Raw genomic sequence first — 22,822 nt, forward strand, 5'->3', positions numbered from 1 at the left:
TATCTCCCTCTTCAGGAAACAACATGCACAGATCATTGCATATGTAATTATACATGGCTGATTGAGCTTCACACCATTTGAGCAGCATCTTCAAAAAGAACATGATTGTCGTACATTGAGCAGCCTGACTAAGCCTGTGGGACATACAGAGAACTAGAGACAGGGCAACACCCTGTACAATACGGGACTGACGGGACTGACAAAACCAAATACACAATTACTGTGTGTCATTGTAAGCTCTGTATTTGAAAGAATCGGTTTGAAGTTAGAGCCAAACTGACCCTAATTACCTGCACAGATCAAAGGAAATATCAACTAAAGGTTGCCTCTTATCCAAAACAATGTCAAAGAGTATGATTTTTGTTTATTTGATCAAAGCAGGGCCTAAATCTGTTGATGACAGTGGTCCGAGGCCATGTCTGTCGTGATGTGGGAGGATGGGGGATGGTGGGAGGATGGGGGATGGTGGGAGGTTGGGGGATGACAGAAGGGGTCATGCAGACAGTGGGATGTCTAATCTACCAAATATACCTGTCTGCGGTTAGTGTTTACTGGTTCCAATGTCTGTACAAGATATTATTCTCATTACAAATTGCTACCAGATCAAGTTGTGCATACCTTCAGTGATACACCAATTACAATATGTAGGCACTGGCATTTACGCATTCAACCATTAGTGGTCACGTCATGAATCTAGGTCAGCACTGATTGTCAGCTGAGCAATGGAACAATCCAGTCCATCAAAATCACGTAATTTACAAATTTGGTGTAGTTGCTAATGAATTAGTTAATATTTAATAATTTATATATTCATGGACAAGAAGCAGGTCTCAAATACACAGGAAACAGGTCTCAAACATATGATAGATTGGTCTCAGATACATGAGACAGGTCTCAATAAATGAGACAGGCCTCAAATAAATGAGAGACAGGCCTAAAATGAATGAGAGACAGGCCTCAAATAAATGAGAGACAGGCCTCAAATGAATGAGAGACAGGCCTAAAATGAATGAGAGACAGGCCTCAAATGAATGAGAGACAGGCCTCAAATGAATGAGAGACAGGCCTCAAATGAATGAGAGACAGGCCTAAAATGAATGAGAGACAGGCCTCAAATGAATGAGAGACAGGCCTCAAATGAATGAGAGACAGGCCTCAAATGAATGAGAGACAGGCCTCAAATGAATGAGAGACAGGCCTAAAATGAATGAGAGACAGGCCTCAAATGAATGAGAGACAGGCCTAAAATGAATGAGACAGGCCTCAAATGAATGAGAGACAGGCCTAAAATGAATGAGAGACAGGCCTCAAATGAATGAGAGACAGGTCTCAAATGAATGAGAGACAGGTCTCAAATAAATGAGAGACAGGCCTCAAATAAATGAGAGACAGGCCTAAAATGAATGAGACAGGCCTCAAATAAATGAGAGACAGGCCTAAAATGAATGAGACAGGCCTCAAATAAATGAGAGACAGGCCTAAAATGAATGAGAGACAGGCCTAAAATGAATGAGAGACAGGCCTCAAATAAATGAGAGACAGGCCTCAAATGAATGAGAGACAGGTCTCAAATAAATGAGAGACAGGCCTCAAATAAATGAGAGACAGGTCTTAAATGCACAAGTGACAGGCCTAAAATGCGAGAGACGGGTCTCAGATATACGAGAGACGGGTCTGGAAGGGGAGGAGAGAGCAAGTGGTTATCTACAATGCTCTCCGGCTGCCCATAGTAGTTGTATATAAATAAGAGAGGACTATTGTACTGACCATAGAACCTCATGGAATGTTAATTGTCTCACTGCTATCAATGTACTCGTATCAACAGTCAAATCACATTGTCCAAGACAAAAATTAAAAAGTAAGTAAGTAAGTACTATTTCATGGCCCTACTAGCCATCTTAATCTTTTATTAAGCACATTATTTGAAGAAAATAAAAATTCCTTTTTATATCTTGAATGTCTATCTTTGTTGCTTCTTGCAACTTTCTTATCGGCCTAGAAAATTATAAAAATATAAATATAATTGTCCTGGCCTGTCAAGACTTTCAGATAGGGAAACACCATATTTTGATAAGGAAATCACTCATTGCAGAGACAGGGAATATATCTCCATTCATTGAAATTCATCACAAGTCATGCCATGCTCTTGGGGCTAATACAAAAATATCTTCTTTCAACATGTACATCAGCAGCTAACAATATATATGCATACATGTAACAATGCATACATGTAACAATGCATACCCATCATATATCAACAAATAAATCATAAAATTATACATGTAAAATAAATTATATCAAAATTAACTTTGTGTATGATTTCAGTGAGAGTGTTGTACAGTGCAATATTGTGAGAAATCATACACAAATGTTTCAACCATATATATTATTTGGAACTGGCAATACTGACTAGTTATCTAGGCCTTGTTTCAGAGATAACTTAAGCATTACTGATAACTGCTATTGTCAGTCTAAGTGGAAGACTGTTACAATAGCTATGATTGAATTGTGACATCGTGGGGAGAGACATTCAATGTAGTTTTATCTGTTCTAGCAACATTAACATTACCCTTTGTGAAGGACAAGGGGAGACAATAGGACAAGGGGAGATAACTCATAAACTTAACCCTTTGTGACAAGCTCCTCACAGCGATAGTACGTTCCCGGAGCTCTCTATACTATCCCTGCCACCAGTCAAAACTCCCCACTGTGAATAGGTGGCCAAAAGGTTTACGACTGACCATGTTTTCCAGATGAATTTACTTTGTTGTTTTGATAATCAGATTGGTTCGAGGTTGCAGACTATCGGATAATCAACCAACTTCTCCCTTACATTCTTACTATATCAATAACACGATAGTTTTAATGAAACAGAAATTCAAATTGACAAACGAAGAAAGTAATTTAGCAGCGATAAGTATATTCGGCGTCACGACAGTCGTCACTTGTTTGTAAACATAACGGTCATTCGGTTGCGAGTTCAACTCCAAGCATGGTTGTGGCCACCTATTCACAGTGGGGAGTTTTGACTGGTGGCAGGGATAGTATAGAGAGCTCCGGGAACGTACTATCGCTGTGAGGAGCTTGACTTTGTTTAGGAGAAGGGGAGATAACCCATTCACTTAAATTCTTTTTGTAAGACAAGGGGAGATAATCTTGACAAGTTTTTTGTGTTGGACAAGAGGAGAAAACTCAATAAGTTAAGCACTTTGTGTAGACAAGGGAGATAACTCATTAACATAAGTCCATTGTGTTGAACAAGGGCAGATAAGTCATTAACTGACACACTTTTGACTACTACATCGATACAATGCTTGTACATACAATGACATCACACAAGTGGAATCAGTAGTTCTAAAGACTGTGACAGTGTCTCCTATAGCTTCCTCTTATTTCATGCTAAGTACATCCAATACACTGATACAGCATATGTATCATTTACCCCAGTGAAGACTCCCATTGAAAGTTTCAGGTTTTGCTCAACAAAACCAAAAAATGACCTGAAGTTGCTTCAGGTTTTATGTGGCACAAGGTATATACAGCATGTAGACAAAGTGAGCAGTAACGGCACTTGAAGGTAGTCAGTGGTCCCCACTGGCGCAATCACAGCAGTATCACAGGCAGCTTTAAAGTGGCCCACTAAAAGTCATCATAAAAAAACAGCTATCTAAAATAAATAAAAATAGAAAGATTTGATAAATAAACATCTTCAGTAAAATGAAATATTGTCTCCAAATGTGGTAATGTACCGTGTATCTCTATTAACACAATAACAACATCTACTGGAAGGTACAGTTGTACCTGAGATGATACAGAGGTGGTACAGTGATGGTACAGAGATGGTACAGAGATGATACAATGTCATCACCAGCCATCAGAGTAAGCAGATGTGGAGTCCTGCATACAGGTGAATCTGACACGTAACTAGGAGTCCCTTCACATTTTTCAGGTCGATAAGAACAATTCATTTGATTCAGTGATTCCTGTGAAAACCCTTTGACTCTATCCATATCTTTGAGCAACTACTCTACATTCCAACAGACTGTGGTACAAGACACTGCAGGCAAAGACAAATCACTCTGAAAAACAGCCACCTTGACCCGTAAAACATTGAGATTCTGTCCTACAGGCAAGACACATGTCAACACACACACGTGACTCACAAGTCCACACACATGTGACTCACAAGTCCACACACATGTGACTCACAAGTCCACACAGATAGGGCACGGTTCCCAGCTGCAGTTTGCTGACTAGTTTATCCGGTCCCAACTGATAGTTGTCTGGTGTGACCTTAGTGTGACAATACTCGTGTGGCTTACAGTTCAATTTACTAGTGCATGAATATTGTTTAGTTGGGAGTCAATGGAGCAGTCTTCTGACCCATCTTATGTTAAAATGTCAATCCCAACCAAGCGTAAATCGAAGTTATTCCATGACAGATGAAGCTGAGGGTTGCCATGACATCACATGAGGCTTGAGGTTGCCATGACACCACATGAAGCTTGGGGTTGCCATCACATGACATGAGGCTTGGGGTTACCATGACACCACATGCAGCTTAGGGTTGCCATGACATCGCATGAGGCTTGGGGTTGCCATGACATCACAGGAGGCTCAGGGTTGCCATAGCATGATGGGAGGCTCAGGGTTGCAATGGCATGACAGGAGGCTGGGTTTGCAATGGCATGACATGTAGCCTTATTGGTACATGGCAGTGCATCCTTAACACCCTGTTCTTCATGAGAGGAGTGGCACACCATGGGAATCTTCCCTATGACATCTGTGACCTAATATGGTGTGAAAGACACAAGGAAGTGATGCTCGAGACCCTCAACATGAACACTGTCCAACAACAGTCTGTCCTCATCATCAGCTTGTACCCAACCGGCCTAAACAGGTTCTGGTGTAGCTGATGACTCCTCAACTGATGTGAACTGAGTGGGGGATTGAAGGTGATGCACCAGGGTATCGCACTGCCTCAGAAGTAAGCTCGAAGCTTCTCAGCCACCAGTTGACAGAAGTAGGAGTGGCTGCCGTGTAGTGACAGCGATGATGTCATTGTCTGCCATATTGCTGCATCCACTGTGTCACCAGCCTGGAAAGACATACAAAAGTATAAGAACATCACATGGATGCATCACATCATCACATCATCACATCCCAGTAGCCCACATCCCACTCGCACATCTGAAAATATGAGGTATTTCAATAAGATGGATCTCGCACTGCTGATACTCCCCCATTAGAATTATTCATTCCTGTTCCCAAGAGCTGGGTCAGGAGATGGGCACACATCAGAGATACTTACCAGTGAATTGACAGATAAAATTATTCAAAAGAATGAACTGATTAGCCAAGGTTACAATATAGTTGTATCAAGTACATTGATAGTAACTTCAAATTCTAATTTGACAGGTACATACAATTTACCTTGAAATAAATATTACGATGTCATTATGTCAAAGCTACAATACATGCAGACACAATACAAGAGAACCCTTACAACACTGGAGACACCTCCTCAGGTAACTCAAGCATGCAAGTCTATTAGTTTGTAGTAAGAAAATATAAGAGAAGTTATGTTATCTATAGAATTAGTGCATACAACCGTGGCCCAGCCTATCAATGTAACACCAGCATTCATGATGACAAAGAAGACACAATTTATGGATAACAACTTCTATATTTACTGTAAAGGCCACGTTTCGGTATAGATCCTAGTTGTCATGTGTTCTCTGTCCATCATGTTGTTACAGAATTATCCTTCTGTTGCCATTACTTAAACTACTCATGTTAATAATCTCTCTCTTGTATGCAATTGTTGTTACTGTTAATCATCCACCTACTGTATATATTCTGTACTATGTTCATGACAACGGTATGAGGACCTGTACCGAAATGTCGCCTATACAGTAAATAAAGAAGTTATTACCCATAAATTGTGTCCTCCTTGTCATCCGTCAACTTCTTCTATGTAATGCCTATCAAACAATTCATCAGTCCCGAGTGAGTGAGTGAGTATGGTTTTACGCCGCTTTTAGCAATATTCCAGCAATATCACGGCGGGGGACACCAGAAATGGGCTTCACACATTGTACCCATGTCGGGAATCGAACCCGGGTCTTCGGCGTGACGAGCTAACGCTTTAACCACTAGGCTACCCGACCGCCCCCTATCAGTCCTGAAGACGCGGACAAGTGTAACACCATCATGCTGTTGACTAGGTTCTAATGAGGCAGTGGACTAGATGAAGGTGACAAATCAGATTTGAGTTGTGGAATGGTGTTCTTCTGATGATCTGTGTTTAGCCAGAAAAGCAAACTGGCTGACAATATGAAGAGCCAGAGGAAATGAGCACAACCGGACACCCAGACAGGGGTGTCACAACACGGTCAAGGTAACATAGCTAGCAGACATTGTGCACAAGAGGGCTGTTCATGCCGACTGAAGAGACTCAGTGAGCAGGGTGAAGGTGACCCGACTAGGCTTCAAAGTCATACAGTGAGTCAGTGAGTTTGGTTTTAGGCTGCTCTAGCAACATTCCAGCACAACCACAGTGGGGGACAACAGAAATGGGCTTCACTCATTGTACCCATGTCTGGAATCGAACCCGGGTCTTTGGCATGATGAGCAAATGCTTAAACCTCAAGGCTACGTGACTGCCCCTCAAAGTCATACAATCAATCAGAATACACCATGCACAGTGTACAAAAAGAAACATGCAATCATTGGAGCCCAGATTGATTACAGAACACTGAATATTAACATTCCATAACAATGGCTAGAAAAACACAAACAGATTGAACACTGAGAAATATTCATAAGAAGCTTGCAAGAACTGGAAAAACCAAAGATAGGTTGTAAATTTTACACTGATATATTGATATCCAACCAGGGAATTCCAATAGCTCAACTGAAATGGAATAAGAGAACACAAGAACAAAAGACATACCGAAAACTTGAAGGATGACACCAAACTAATATCTGACATAGAGGGTAACAGTCACATAGAGGGGACACGGTCACATAGAGGGGTAACAGTCACATAGAGAGGTAACAGTCACATAGAGAGGTAACAGTCACATAGAGAGGTAACAGTCACATAGAGGGGTAACAGTCACATAGAGGGGTAACAGTCACATAGAGAGGTAACAGTCACATAGAGAGGTAACAGTCACATAGAGGGGTAACAGTCACATAGAGGGGACACGGTCACATGGAGGGGTAACAGTCACATAGAGGGGTAACAGTCACATAGAGGGTAACAGTCACATAGAGGGGTAACAGTCACATAGAGGGGACACAGTCACATAGAGGGTAACAGTCACATAGAGGGGTAACAGTCACATAGAGGGGTAACAGTCACATAGAGGGTAACAGTCACATAGAGGGGTAACAGTCACATAGAGGGGTAACAGTCACATAGAGGGTAACAGTCACATAGAGGGGTAACAGTCACATAGAGGGGTAACAGTCACATAGAGGGGCAACAGTCACATAGAGGAAAACTTGAAGAATGACACCAAGCTAATATCTGACATAGAGGGTAACAGTCACATAGAGGGGACACGGTCACATGGAGGGGTAACAGTCACATAGAGGGGACACAGTCACATAGAGGGTAACAGTCACATAGAGGGGACACGGTCACATGGAGGGGACACCGTCACATAGAGAGGTAACTGTCACATAGAGGGGCAAACAGTCACATAGAGAGGTAACAGTCACATAGAGAGGTAACAGTCACATAGAGGGGCCACAGTCACATAGAGGGGCAACAGTCACATAGAGGGTAACAGTCACATAGAGAGGTAACAGTCACATAGAGAGGTAACAGTCACATAGAGAGGTAACAGTCACATAGAGAGGTAACAGTCACATAGAGGGGACACGGTCACATAGAGGGGACACGGTCACATAGAGGGGTAACAGTCACATAGAGAGGTAACAGTCACATAGAGGGGTAACAGTCACATAGAGGGGACACGGTCACATAGAGAGGCAACAGTCACATAGAGGGTAACACACACATAGAGGGGTAACAGTCACATAGAGGGGTAACAGTCATAATGAGGGGTAACAGTCACATAGAGGGGTAACAGTCATAATGAGGGGTAACAGTCACATAGAGGGGTAACAGTCACATAGAGGGGACACGGTCACATGGAGGGGTAACAGTCACATAGAGGGGTAACAGTCACATAGAGGGGTAACAGTCACATAGAGGGGACACAGTCACATAGAGGGGTAACAGTCACATAGAGAGGTAACAGTCACATAGAGGGGACAAGGTCACATAGAGGGTAACAGTCACATAGAGAGTAACAGTCACATAGAGGGTAACAGTCACATAGAGAGGTAACAGTCACATAGAGGGTAACAGTCACATAGAGGTTAACAGTCACATAGAGGGGTAACAGTCACATACAGAGGTAACAGTCACATAGAGAGGTAACAGTCACATAGAGGGTAACAGTCACATAGAGAGGTAACAGTCACATAGAGAGGTAACAGTCACATAGAGGGTAACAGTCACATAGAGGGGTAACAGTCACATAGAGAGGTAACAGTCACATAGAGGGGACAAGGTCACATAGAGGGTAACAGTCACATAGAGAGTAACAGTCACATAGAGGGTAACAGTCACATAGAGAGGTAACAGTCACATAGAGGGTAACAGTCACATAGAGGGGTAACAGTCACATAGAGGGGTAACAGTCACATAGAGAGGTAACAGTCACATAGAGAGGTAACAGTCACATAGAGAGGTAACAGTCACATAGAGGGTAACAGTCACATAGAGAGGTAACAGTCACATAGAGAGGTAACAGTCACATAGAAGGTAACAGTCACATAGAGAGGTAACAGTCACATAGAGAGGTAACAGTCACATAGAGGGGACACGGTCACATAGAGAGGCAACAGTCACATAGAGGGTAACAGTCACATAGAGGGGTAACAGTCACATAGAGAGGTAACAGTCACATAGAGAGGTAACAGTCACATAGAGGGTAACAGTCACATAGAGGGTAACAGTCACATAGAGAGGTAACAGTCACATAGAGGGTAACAGTCACATAGAGAGGTAACAGTCACATAGAGAGGTAACAGTCACATAGAGGGGACACGGTCACATAGAGAGGCAACAGTCACATAGAGGGTAACAGTCACATAGAGAGGTAACAGTCACATAGAGGGGTAACAGTCACATTGAGGGGACACCGTCACATGGAGGGGAAACAGTCACATAGAGGGGTAACAGTCACATAGAGGGGTAACAGTCACATAGAGGGTAACAGTCACATAGAGGGGACACGGTCACAAAGAGGGTAACAGTCACATAGAGGGCATCAGTCACATAGAGGGTAACAGTCACATAGAGGGGTAACAGTCACATAGAGGGGTAACAGTCACATAGAGAGGTAACAGTCACATAGAGGGGTAACAGTCACATAGAGAGGTAACAGTCACATAGAGGGGTAACAGTCACATAGAGGGGACACGGTCACATAGAGGGTAACAGTCACATAGAGGGTAACAGTCACATAGAGGGTTAACAGTCACATAGAGGGGACACGGTCACATAGAGGGTAACAGTCACATAGAGGGTAACAGTCACATAGAGGGGTAACAGTCCCATAGAGAGGTAACAGTCACATAGAAGGGTAACAGTCACATAGAGGGGACACGGTCACATAGAGAGGCAACAGTCACATAGAGGGGTAACAGTCACATAGAGGGGTAACAGTCATAATGAGGGGTAACAGTCACATAGAGGGGTAACAGTCATAATGAGGGGTAACAGTCACATAGAGGGGTAACAGTCACATAGAGGGGACACGGTCACATGGAGGGGTAACAGTCACATAGAGGGGTAACAGTCACATAGAGGGGTAACAGTCACATAGAGGGGACACGGTCACATAGAGAGGCAACAGTCACATAGAGGGGTAACAGTCACATAGAGGGGTAACAGTCATAATGAGGGGTAACAGTCACATAGAGGGGTAACAGTCATAATGAGGGGTAACAGTCACATAGAGGGGTAACAGTCACATAGAGGGGACACGGTCACATGGAGGGGTAACAGTCACATAGAGGGGTAACAGTCACATAGAGGGGTAACAGTCACATAGAGGGGACACAGTCACATAGAGGGTAACAGTCACATAGAGGGTAACAGTCACATAGAGGGGTAACAGTCATAAAGAGTGGTAACAGTCACATAGAGGGGTAACAGTCATAATGAGGGGTAACAGTCACATAGAGGGGTAACAGTCACATAGAGGGGTAACAGTCACATAGAGGGTAACAGTCACATAGAGGGGTAACAGTCACATAGAGGGGTAACAGTCACATAGAGGGGTAACAGTCACATAGAGGGGTAACAGTCACATAGAGGGTAACAGTCTCATAGAGGGTAACAGTCACATAGAGGGGTAACAGTCATAAAGAGGGGTAACAGTCACATAGAGGGGTAACAGTCATAATGAGGGGTAACAGTCACATAGAGGGGTAACAGTCACATAGAGGGGTAACAGTCACATAGAGGGTAACAGTCACATAGAGGGTAACAGTCACATAGAGGGTAACAGTCACATAGAGGGGTAACAGTCACATAGAGGGGTAACAGTTACATAGAGGGGTAACAGTCACACAGTGACACCATGCAGTCTGACATAGAGTTGTGTTCTGGACAGGGACGTGTGGAGGAGGGAGCGTTGAGGGAATGTGGTCTAGACAGTGACACCATGCAGTCTGACATAGAGTTGTGTTCTGGACAGGGACGTGTGGAGGAGGGAGCGTTGAGGGAATGTGGTCTAGACAGTGACACCATGCAGTCTGACATAGAGTTGTGTTCTGGACAGGGACGTGTGTGGGAGGGAGCGTTGAGGGAATGTGGTCTAGACAGTGACACCATGCAGTCTGACATAGACTTGTGTTCTGGACAGGGACGTGTGTGGGAGGGAGCGTTGAGGGAATGTGGTCTAGACAGTGACACCATGCAGTCTGACATAGACTTGTGTTCTGGACAGGGACGTGTGGAGGAGGGAGTGTTGAGGGAATGTGGTCTAGACAGTGACACAATGCAGTCTGACATAGAGTTGTGTTCTGGACAGGGACGTGTGGAGGAGGGAGCGTTGAGGGAATGTGGTCTAGATAGTGACACCATGCAGTCTGACATAGAGTTGTGTTCTGGACAGGGACGTGTGTAGGAGGGAGCGTTGAGGGAATGTGGTCTAGATAGTGACACCATGCAGTCTGACATAGAGTTGTGTTCTGGACAGGGACGTGTGGAGGAGGGAGCGTTGAGGGAATGTGGTCTAGACAGTGACACCATGCAGTCTGACATAGACTTGTGTTCTGGACAGGGGCGTGTGGAGGAGGGAGCGTTGAGGGAATGTGGTCTCGACAGTGACACAATGCAATCTGACATAGACTTGTGCTCTGGACAGGGACGTGTGTGGGAGGGAGCGTTGAGGGAATGTGGTCTCGACAGTGACACAATGCAATCTGACATAGAGTTGTGTTCTGGACAGGGACGTGTGGAGGAGGGAGCGTTGAGGGAATGTGGTCTAGACAGTGACACCATGCAGTCTGACATAGACTTGTGTTCTGGACAGGGACGTGTGTAGGAGGGAGCGTTGAGGGAATGTGGTCTAGACAGTGACAACATGCAGTCTGACATAGACTTGTGCTCTGGACAGGGACGTGTGTGGGAGGGAGCATTGAAGGAATGTGGTCTAGACAGTGACACAATGCAATCTGACATAGAGTTGTGTTCTGGACAGGGACGTGTGTGGGAGGGAGCGTTGAGGGAATGTGGTCTAGACAGTGACACCATGCAGTCTGACATAGAGTTGTGCTCTGGACAGGGACGTGTGTAGGAAGGAGCGTTGAGGGAATGTGGTCTAGACAGTGACACCATGCAGTCTGACATAGAGTTGTGTTCTGGACAGGGACGTGTGTAGGAGGGAGCGTTGAGGGAATGTGGTCTAGACAGTGACACCATGCAGTCTGACATAGAGTTGTGCTCTGGACAGGGACGTGTGTAGGAAGGAGCGTTGAGGGAATGTGGTCTAGACAGTGACACCATGCAGTCTGACATAGAGTTGTGTTCTGGACAGGGACGTGTGTGGGAGGGAGCGTTGAGGGAATGTGGTCTAGACAGTGACACAATGCAATCTGACATAGAGTTGTGTTCTGGACAGGGACGTGTGGAGGAGGGAGCGTTGAGGGAATGTGGTCTAGACAGTGACACCATGCAGTCTGACATAGAGTTGTGTTCTGGACAGGGACGTGTGGAGGAGGGAGCGTTGAGGGAATGTGGTCTAGACAGTGACACCATGCAGTCTGACATAGACTTGTGTTCTGGACAGGGACGTGTGTAGGAGGGAGCATTGAGGTAATGTGGTCTAGACAGTGACACCATGCAGTCTGACATAGACTTGTGTTCTGGACAGGGACGAGTGTGGGAGGGAGCGTTGAGGGAATGTGGTCTAGACAGTGACACCATGCAGTCTGACATAGAGTTGTGTTCTGGACAGGGACGTGTGTGGGAGGGAGCGTTGAGGAAATGTGGTCTAGACAGTGACACAATGCAGTCTGACATAGAGTTGTGTTCTGGACAGGGACGTGTGGAGGAGGGAGCGTTGAGGGAATGTGGTCTAGACAGTGACACCATGCAGTCTGACATAGAGTTGTGTTCTGGACAGGGACGTGTGGAGGAGGGAGCGTTGAGGGAATGTGGTCTAGACAGTGACACAATGCAATCTGACATAGACTTGTGTTCTGGACAGGGACGTGTGTAGGAGGGAGCGTTGAGGGAATGTGGTCTAGACAGTGACACAATGCAATCTGACATAGAGTTGTGTTCTGGACAGGGACGAGTGTGGGAGGGAGCGTTGAGGGAATGTGGTCTAGACAGTGACACCATGCAGTCTGACATAGACTTGTGTTCTGGACAGGGACGTGTGTAGGAGGGAGCGTTGAGGGAATGTGGTCTAGACATTGACACCATGCAGTCTGACATAGACTTGTGTTCTGGACAGGGACGTGTGGAGGAGGGAGTGTTGAGGGAATGTGGTCTAGACAGTGACACCATGCAGTCTGACATAGAGTTGTGTTCTGGACAGGGACGTGTGTAGGAGGGAGCGTTGAGGGAATGTGGTCTAGACAGTGACACCATGCAGTCTGACATAGAGTTGTGCTCTGGACAGGGACGTGTGTAGGAAGGAGCGTTGAGGGAATGTGGTCTAGACAGTGACACCATGCAGTCTGACATAGAGTTGTGTTCTGGACAGGGACGTGTGTGGGAGGGAGCGTTGAGGGAATGTGGTCTAGACAGTGACACAATGCAATCTGACATAGAGTTGTGTTCTGGACAGGGACGTGTGGAGGAGGGAGCGTTGAGGGAATGTGGTCTAGACAGTGACACCATGCAGTCTGACATAGAGTTGTGTTCTGGACAGGGACGTGTGGAGGAGGGAGCGTTGAGGGAATGTGGTCTAGACAGTGACACCATGCAGTCTGACATAGACTTGTGTTCTGGACAGGGACGTGTGTAGGAGGGAGCATTGAGGTAATGTGGTCTAGACAGTGACACCATGCAGTCTGACATAGAGTTGTGTTCTGGACAGGGACGAGTGTGGGAGGGAGCGTTGAGGGAATGTGGTCTAGACAGTGACACCATGCAGTCTGACATAGAGTTGTGTTCTGGACAGGGACGTGTGTGGGAGGGAGCGTTGAGGAAATGTGGTCTAGACAGTGACACAATGCAGTCTGACATAGAGTTGTGTTCTGGACAGGGACGTGTGGAGGAGGGAGCGTTGAGGGAATGTGGTCTAGACAGTGACACCATGCAGTCTGACATAGAGTTGTGTTCTGGACAGGGACGTGTGGAGGAGGGAGCGTTGAGGGAATGTGGTCTAGACAGTGACACAATGCAATCTGACATAGACTTGTGTTCTGGACAGGGACGTGTGTAGGAGGGAGCGTTGAGGGAATGTGGTCTAGACAGTGACACAATGCAATCTGACATAGAGTTGTGTTCTGGACAGGGACGAGTGTGGGAGGGAGCGTTGAGGGAATGTGGTCTAGACAGTGACACCATGCAGTCTGACATAGACTTGTGTTCTGGACAGGGACGTGTGTAGGAGGGAGCGTTGAGGGAATGTGGTCTAGACATTGACACCATGCAGTCTGACATAGACTTGTGTTCTGGACAGGGACGTGTGGAGGAGGGAGTGTTGAGGGAATGTGGTCTAGACAGTGACACCATGCAGTCTGACATAGAGTTGTGTTCTGGACAGGGACGTGTGTGGGAGGGAGTGTTGAGGGAATGTGGTCTAGACAGTGACACCATGCAGTCTGACATAGACTTTTGTTCTGGACAGGGACGTGTGGAGGAGGGAGCGTTGAGGGAATGTGGTCTAGACAGTGACACCATGCAGTCTGACATAGACTTGTGTTCTTGACAGGGACGTGTGGAGGAGGGAGCGTTGAGGGAATGTGGTCTAGACTAGCTCACCTGTGCTTTATGCGGCTGTGAAGAGAAGAAAGGGGATGTGAAGTTGGACATGAAACTATGACATGGACCCATAGACGGTTCACACAAGAGAAGAGATACATGGGCTGAACCTTCAATTTATTGTCATTCTTCAATTAACAGACATTCTAGGATGCTCTCCTTTTATCAAATGAAGACAGTTGAACAAATCATCACATCCTAAATTGCAGAAGCTTTCATTTGTAAGACCTTTAAGAAGTGTAAAATATAATTTGACACAGTTCGTATATCATAACAATGTCAAGGTAGTATAGAAAATGATGTCACAATGGTCAAGTGTAAACATAGTATTGGGTAAGTTTATAGTTTATTCGGTTGGTAGTTATATTATGAAATCATAAACCTTCCATGTAGATTATAGTTCACGTATTCAACAATGTATCAAAGGAGGTAGTCAAGACAACTATTTAGGATAACCCAGAGTTGTCCTTCCTAGTTATTAAGTGACCTCACTGTGAATCCCTGTCACACAAGAAGGACTACATGCACAATTTCTTCTGAAATGATATATGATCAAAAGGCTATATAATAGTTTGATAGTTCTGCTTAAGGGGTCGTTGTTGGCACGGGTACTACTAAATGTACTACAGACATGTACCCCAGGTACATTTCTATATACAGACATGTACCCCAGGTACGTTTCTATACACAGACATGTACCCCAGGTACGTTTCTATATACAGACATGTACCCCAGGTACATTTCTATATACAGACATGTACCCCAGGTACGTTTCTATACACAGACATGTACCCCAGGTACGTTTCTATATACAGACATTACCCCAGGTACGTTTCTATACACAGACATGTACCCCAGGTACGTTTCTATACACAGATATGTACCCCAGGTACGTTTCTATATACAGACATGTACCCCAGGTACATTTCTATATACAGACATTACCCCAGGTACCTTTCTATACACAGACATGTACCCCAGGTACGTTTCTATATACAGACATGTACCCCAGGTACGTTTCTATATACAGACATGTACCCCAGGTACGTTTCTATATACAGACATGTACCTAAACCAAAATCAGACTATAGAAACTCTCCCAGTTCTCTAAACGGCAGACAAGTCCATAATCCGCAACCCAAAACCGGAAACAGTTCAAGTTGTTCTGGTCCGCCTGATTAGGTAATACTGCGAATGGCGGAATATGCTCGTTTCTTATATAACATGCTGGTGCAGAAGCTTGGATGTCTTCTGAAATCTTTCTACAAATGTCCAAACGTTGGTATTTATCAGAACATCGCAGAAAAAAAAAGAATTCAAAGTCACCAATATCCCCTGCAATGGCATATCTTGTCATAGATAACTACATGAAACTTGTTGTCTTGGAAAATTGAAAAATATTTGGTTGAAAATGAAAAAGAGAGATTAATTTAGTACTTGTGCATTATGAAAACATCTTTTTTTAAATTGAACTAATTGTGTCAGGTTTGACATTATAAATAGTGGAGAAAGTAAGCCCAGCAGGACGATCCCTCTCCCTCCAAGTATGAGCACAGAGGAGTGGGTGGGGGTTCCGACAGAGCATTTCCAGGCTGCAGGACAAAGTGAGGCTAAGTGCGCAATGAGCCTGAGGGACAAGTCAAACGCTCTGCCCAATGCAGAATGAACTCATCCTAGGGTACGTTTCTGTAATTTTCTGTATTTTTATTTTGGCTAGGGAACATTTCTGTATACAGAAACGTACCCAAACATTGTCATCAAGGAATCAATAATCAATAAAGTTCTGGTTGTTGAAGCTGCAATACACATCTTCAGCACGTTGAAGGCCAAACACTAACACCATATTCATGCGTGCATGATTCCCGTGCACCCTTTCAAGTTGAGTTGATTGGTTCAACTGTGTCATATGGCCCTGTGACGCAGGGGTAGCATTATGCAGATGGCTGTTTCAATGAATGCTCGTTCAACCCGTGACAAACAGGTCTGGTTGTTGATGAAATATAGTGATAGCTAAATAGACAGATTTTTTATTCATGCACCGATTGTCTTTAAATGTAATATCCAGTTATGTATAACTGTTTAATAATCTCATACCAACTTTGACTGGAGTAGGTCTAATAGTTTTTCAGATATTGTAGTAAACGTCGGTACCTTAAATTACCTTCCAGACTATAGTACTGAACACAGACTAGAACATGCAGGTCGTCACATGCATAACGGTATCTCTACGTCCACTGCATCATGGGACATGCCACCACAGACAGGCGAGAAAACAAACACACAATGAAAACTAGAAATATTATTGGGCTTAAACATCTGCCCTGACTTATGTTTGGGACTAAACCTAGGACAATATCTGGAGGACAACTACATATTCTATGATGTTGATTACCAACTGTAATCAGCCTAATTCCAAAGGAAAGTAAAACTATGGTTCTACTCTTTACTGGATGTCTGACAATGCCGGGAAACTAAGGGGACTGACTGTCAATGAAACCGTTGCCAGTTCATCTACCTTCCCAGGACAGAGATGGCTTGCTTCCCTTGGTGCTGCCACAAAACAAAGACTACATATCACGGTCTATCTTACATCAGGGCTCATTTCTCACTCTTGTTTTATTAGAAGTGTCAAAGGGGAAACTCTATAATTTTCACTCACTTCAACCCACTCAATATTACAGAAAATGACTCAGCGAAAAGAAATATGAGTAACGTCCCTGGCCGTAAACTGGCTGCTACTGCACAAAATTTTCGACAAATTTAAATTACTTGTTAAATTTTGATAACATTCTGGTCAAATTGTTTTACCCAATTGTTTAAACCATTGGGAAAAACTTTGCCCTTTCAGTGGCAGCAATTGGCATATTTTTAGAATCAATATTGCCGAGAACTGTGTTTAACAAACAACAAACATTTTAAGCATTGATGGTGTCTTATAGAATCCACATCCATTTATCCATGTGAGTCTTTTGCCTATCCAGGAAACACACTAACAACTTGACCACTGCACAGAATTCTGGGGTCAAGGAACGGAGGGAGGCTGTGCAAAGATTAGGCACTGGTAAAGCAGAAATACTTAAACCACAAAGATACTGAACATCACCAATTACATTTGCAATGTAAGTATATAGTTTCTATTATTTCCACTCCTTCCAAGTGTGATGATGATGAAGATTACAAACAGTCACAGCATTGTCCTGGGACAAAGCCATGCTGAGTATAAAGACGGGCAAGTGTTGGACCTTACCCTCAGAACAAAGTGCTTCAATATACTGCCTTCCTCATCGTGGTAGTTGACCACACGTGTCTCCAGCCAAGCGTTGTCGGTGTTGCGAGAGTCATCAGCGTAGTCTCGGTACACCTGCACACGAGACAGAGAAGTGAGTTTGTGACATGTATATAATAGTCTACCGAAAAAATAAACCTACATATTCTGGACAAAACTTTCAGCTATTAAGGCCAACAGTTGGTCGTTTTGATGTTTAACACTGCACTCAGCAATATTCCAGCTATATGACGAGGGTCTGTAAATTATCAAGTCTCGACCTGACAATCCAGTGATTGACATTATGAGCATCGATCCACTCAATTGGGACATGATGACATGCATCAACCAAGCCACCTGATCCTGTTAGTCGCCACTTACTACAAGCATAGTCGCCACTTACGGCAAGCATGTTTTGCTGAAGACCTTTTCCACCCCAGATCTTCACAGGTCGGCCAACAGACCATCATAGTGAATTTACAACTGACATTATTCCAGGTCACAAGAGAATGCAGGTGTGTGTCACTCACCTCCTCCCCGAGTTTGGAGAGCTCCTCCAGCTTCACCAGGATCTTTTCCCTCTCCTCTGGTTCCCCCATCAGGGAGTCCATTGCCTCTGCCGTGAAGTCCGTCTTCAGAATGTCCCACACTCTCAGCTGGGGCTCACAGATCGCCTGCAACAAAGCAGCATGTTCCTGTAAGCTTGACACAGGATCTGATTATCACACTGCCACGTGAAGCACTCTTACTAAACAGGCATGCTTTCCAGCAGTGTAGACGGTAGTCAGTTATAATGCTGACACCAGTTGGATCAGTTGGTGTAATATGGGACCTAGAGAGGCTTCTAATAGCATTAGTATCTGCATCTTAATAGTCACATTTTTGTTCTGCATCAAAGGGATGTTGCTCCCAAAATTGTTGTCCCTAAGACCACAAGTGAACAATCTTGGCGTGAGTGAGTATTGTTTTACACCGCTTTTAGCAATATTTCAGCAATATCACGCCTGGGGACACCAGAAATGGGCTTCACTCATTGTACCCATGTGGAGAATCAAACCCGGGCCTTCGACATGAACAATTATGGAAAAGACAAACCAATAACCAGTGGTATCACCAGTGACCACTTTAAATGAGACCACATTAAAAGAGCCTGTAAAATATATTTTTCAGACTTGAGGTGCTGGTTACTATGGTGACGGGCTGATGGACCTACCCCTGGGAGAGCCCACTGTTTGTTGTCTGATCTCTGCACCACCACAAACTGTAGCAAGGGCTTGCCATCCATCAACATTTTGTTGCCAATCTCATCTAGCTTCCATCTGAAACAGAAGAGACAGGTCAAGTCATGCTGTCTGTGGTCAAGGTCCTATCTGGACTGGAACAGGCAGCAGTACTGCTGGTCTAGTCTTCCTTATATACACGTGTGTGTAGCAGATAATCCCAGCATATGATGTGTTCTGATATGATTCCAGGTGCATTCAGTTATTAGAGCCATGCATGTACCAACAGAAGCAATAGTAGCTGGTGTTAACACTAACCAATATCTACATAGTGTCTACCACCTAACTGAGAGGTTATTCTCTTAATCAGTCCCTAACCATCTACTCCCTTCTACTCAACCCGACTGAGTCAGACCTAGATCCCCATCTACCCCACTCCCTCACACCTAGATCCCCATCTACCCCACCCCCTCACACCTAGATCCCCATCTACCCCACGCCTAGATCCCCTCTATCCCACCCCCTCACACCTAGATCCCATCTACCCCACACCTAGATCCGCATCTACCCCACCCCTAGATCCCCATCTACCCCACACCTATATCCCCATCTACCCCACTCCCTCACACCTAGATCCCCTCTACACCACCCCCTCACACCTAGATCCCCTTTACCCCACCCCCTCACACCTAGATCCCCTCTACACCACCCCCTCACACCTAGATCCCCATCTACTCCACCCCCTCACACCTAGATCCTGTCTACCCAATCCCCTAACACCTAGATCCCAATCTACCCCACACCTAGATCCCCTCTATCCCACCCCCTCACATCTAGATCCCCTCTACACCACCCCCTCACACCTAGATCCCCTTTACCCCACCCCCTCAAACCTAGATCCCCTCTACACCAACCCCTCACACCTAGATCCCCATCTACCCCACCCCCTCACACCTAGATCCCCATCTACCCCACCCCCTCACACCTAGATCCCCTCTACACCACCCCCTTACACCTAGATCCCCTCTACACCACCCCCTCACACCTAGATCCCCTCTACTCCACCCCCTCACACCTAGATCCCCTCTACCCCACTCCCTAACACCTAGATCCCCTCTACCCCACACCTAGATCCCCTCTTCCCCACCCCCTCACACCTAGATCCCCTCTACCCCACCCCCTCACATCTAGATCCCCTCTACCCCACCCCTTCACATCTAGATCCCCTCTACCCCACCCCCTCACACCTAAAACCTCTCTACCCCACCCCCTCACACCTAGATCCCAATCTACCCCACACCTAGATCCCCTCTTCCCCACCCCCTCACATCTAGATCCCCTCTACCCCAACCCCTCACACCTAGATCCCCTCTACCCCACCCCCTCACACCTAGATCCCCTCTACCCCACTCCCTCACACCGAGATCCCCTCTACCCCACACCCTCACACCTAGATCCCCTCTACCTCACACCTAGATCCCCTCTACCCCACACCTAGATCCCCTCTACCCCACCCCCTCACACCTAGATCCTCTCTACCCCACCCCCTCACACCTAGATCCCCTCTATCCCACTCCCTCACACCTAGATCCCCTCTTTCCCAACCCCTCACACCTAGATCCCCTCTACCCCAACCCCTCACACCTAGATCCGCTCTACCCCAACCCCTCACACCTAGATCCCCTCTACCCCAACCCCTCACACCTAGATCCCCTCTACCCCACCCCCTCACACCTAGATCCCCTCTACTCCACCCCCTCACACCTAGATCCCCTCTATCCCACTCCCTCACACCTAGATCCCCTCTACCCCAACCCCTCACACCTAGATCCCCTCTACCCCACCCCCTCACACCTAGATCCCCTCTACTCCACCCCCTCACACCTAGATCCCCTCTACTCCACCCCCTCACACCTAGATCCCCTCTATCCCACTCCCTCACACCTAGATCCCCTCTACCCCACTCCCTCACACCTGGTCACAACTGGGTCGCCTGCATGGTTGGGGCCCCACCGGCCCAGACTTCCTCTCCCTGTTATTCCAGTCCGACCCCGAGGATTGATTGGAAGACCATCAACAACATCATATTTGCCCAAATGACTTGTTCGATCCACCCGAAATTTCTTGTCAAAGCTGTTGAATGTCAATATGTTCCGCTGTGCAACAGATCTGAAACAGGGAAACTCAATGGTAAAATCATGCTCTTGATCTCACCAGTGTCAACACTCAACTTTCAACAATCTTTGTTGTACAAGATGCACAATTAAAATCAAAATTATCAAATTGTAAAGGAAAAGATCTGAAAAGACGCAGTAAGTAGTCAGAAAGTCATTTGGTCTAAGGTCTATAAGTACTAAGTCAATGGGCATAAGGTTTGCCAAGCTCAGCAATATTCAATCTATTTAATGGCAGCCTGGTTGATATTTTTAGCAACAATCGATGCCAGCAGGGTTTGGCGACACCCTAGGACACAAGTCACTGAGTCTCACCACCTAACTGCAATCCACTAAATCACCCCCTAAAACAAGCATAAGCTGCTGTGGAAAATTCCCTCCCGAAGTAAACAGGCACAAAGTAAACAGGCAATAGGTCATCAGGCATAAGGTCATCAGGCATAAGGTCAACAGGCACTAGGTCAACAGGCATAAGGTCAACAGGCACTAGGTCAACAGGCAATAGGTCATCAGGCATAAGGTCAACAGGCATAAGGTCAACAGGCATAAGGTCAACAGGCACTAGATCAACAGGCATAAGGTCAACAGGCACAAAGTAAACAGGCACTAGGTCAACAGGCATAAGGTCAACAGGCACTAGATCAACAGGCATAAGGTCAACAGGCACTAGATCAACAGGCATAAGGTCAACAGGCACTAGATCAACAGGCATAAGGTCAACAGGCACAAAGTAAACAAGCACTAGGTCAACAGGCATAAGGTCAACAGGCACTAGATCAACAGGCATAAGGTCAACAGGCACTAGGTCAACAGGCATAAGGTCAACAGGCACTAGATCAACAGGCATAAGGTCAACAGGCACTAGATCAACAGGCATAAGGTCAACAGGCACTAGATCAACAGGCATAAGGTCAACAGGCATAAGGTCAACAGGCACTAGATCAACAGGCATAAGGTCAACAGGCACAAAGTAAACAGGCACTAGGTCAACAGGCATAAGGTCAACAGGCACTAGATCAACAGGCATAAGGTCAACAGGCACTAGATCAACAGGCATAAGGTCAACAGGCACTAGATCAACAGGCATAAGGTCAACAGGCACAAAGTAAACAAGCACTAGGTCAACAGGCATAAGGTCAACAGGCACTAGATCAACAGGCATAAGGTCAACAGGCACTAGGTCAACAAGCACTAGGTCAACAGGCATAAGGTCAACAGGCACTAGATCAACAGGCATAAGGTCAACAGGCACTAGATCAACAGGCATAAGGTCAACAGGCACTAGATCAACAGGCATAAGGTCAACAGGCACAAAGTAAACAAGCACTAGATCAACAGGCATAAGGTCAACAGGCACTAGATCAACAGGCATAAGGTCAACAGGCACAAAGTAAACAAGCACTAGGTCAACAGGCATAAGGTCAACAGGCACTAGATCAACAGGCATAAGGTCAACAGGCACAAAGTAAACAGGCACTAGGTCAACAGGCTTAAGGTCAACAGGCATAAGGTCAACAGGCATAAGGTCAACAGGCATAAGGTCAACAGGCATAAGGTCAACAGGCACTAGATCAACAGGCATAAGGTCAACAGGCACAAAGTAAACAGGCACTAGGTCAACAGGCTTAAG

General features: G+C 45.5%; 1 protein-coding gene across 9 annotated transcripts in view; it reads right to left on the bottom strand.

Moving 5' to 3' along the window:
- Positions 1-2,972: 2,972 nt before the first annotated feature.
- The window catches only part of LOC124122562 (transient receptor potential cation channel subfamily M member-like 2), a 79,905-nt gene continuing 60,055 nt past the window's right edge, over positions 2,973-22,822 (bottom strand). For 8 of the 9 annotated variants that reach the window (XM_048380538.1, XM_048380537.1, XM_048380539.1 and 5 more), the window contains 7 exons: positions 20,993-21,187; positions 19,012-19,117; positions 18,329-18,472; positions 17,781-17,894; positions 14,534-14,548; positions 6,875-6,916; positions 2,973-5,098 (listed from right to left, as the gene is read on the bottom strand). In XM_048380538.1, the coding sequence (XP_048236495.1) occupies positions 4,982-5,098; positions 6,875-6,916; positions 14,534-14,548; positions 17,781-17,894; positions 18,329-18,472; positions 19,012-19,117; positions 20,993-21,187 (733 nt within the window). In that variant the 3' untranslated portion in view covers positions 2,973-4,981. The remainder of the gene's footprint in view (positions 5,099-6,874; positions 6,917-14,533; positions 14,549-17,780; positions 17,895-18,328; positions 18,473-19,011; positions 19,118-20,992; positions 21,188-22,822) is intronic. The other variant, XM_048380541.1, reaches the window with a different exon arrangement.

Source organism: Haliotis rufescens, unplaced genomic scaffold, assembly GCF_023055435.1.
Source record: "Haliotis rufescens isolate VD_foot unplaced genomic scaffold, xgHalRufe1.0.p SCAF_31, whole genome shotgun sequence".
Classification (NCBI taxonomy): Eukaryota; Metazoa; Mollusca; class Gastropoda; order Lepetellida; family Haliotidae; genus Haliotis; species Haliotis rufescens.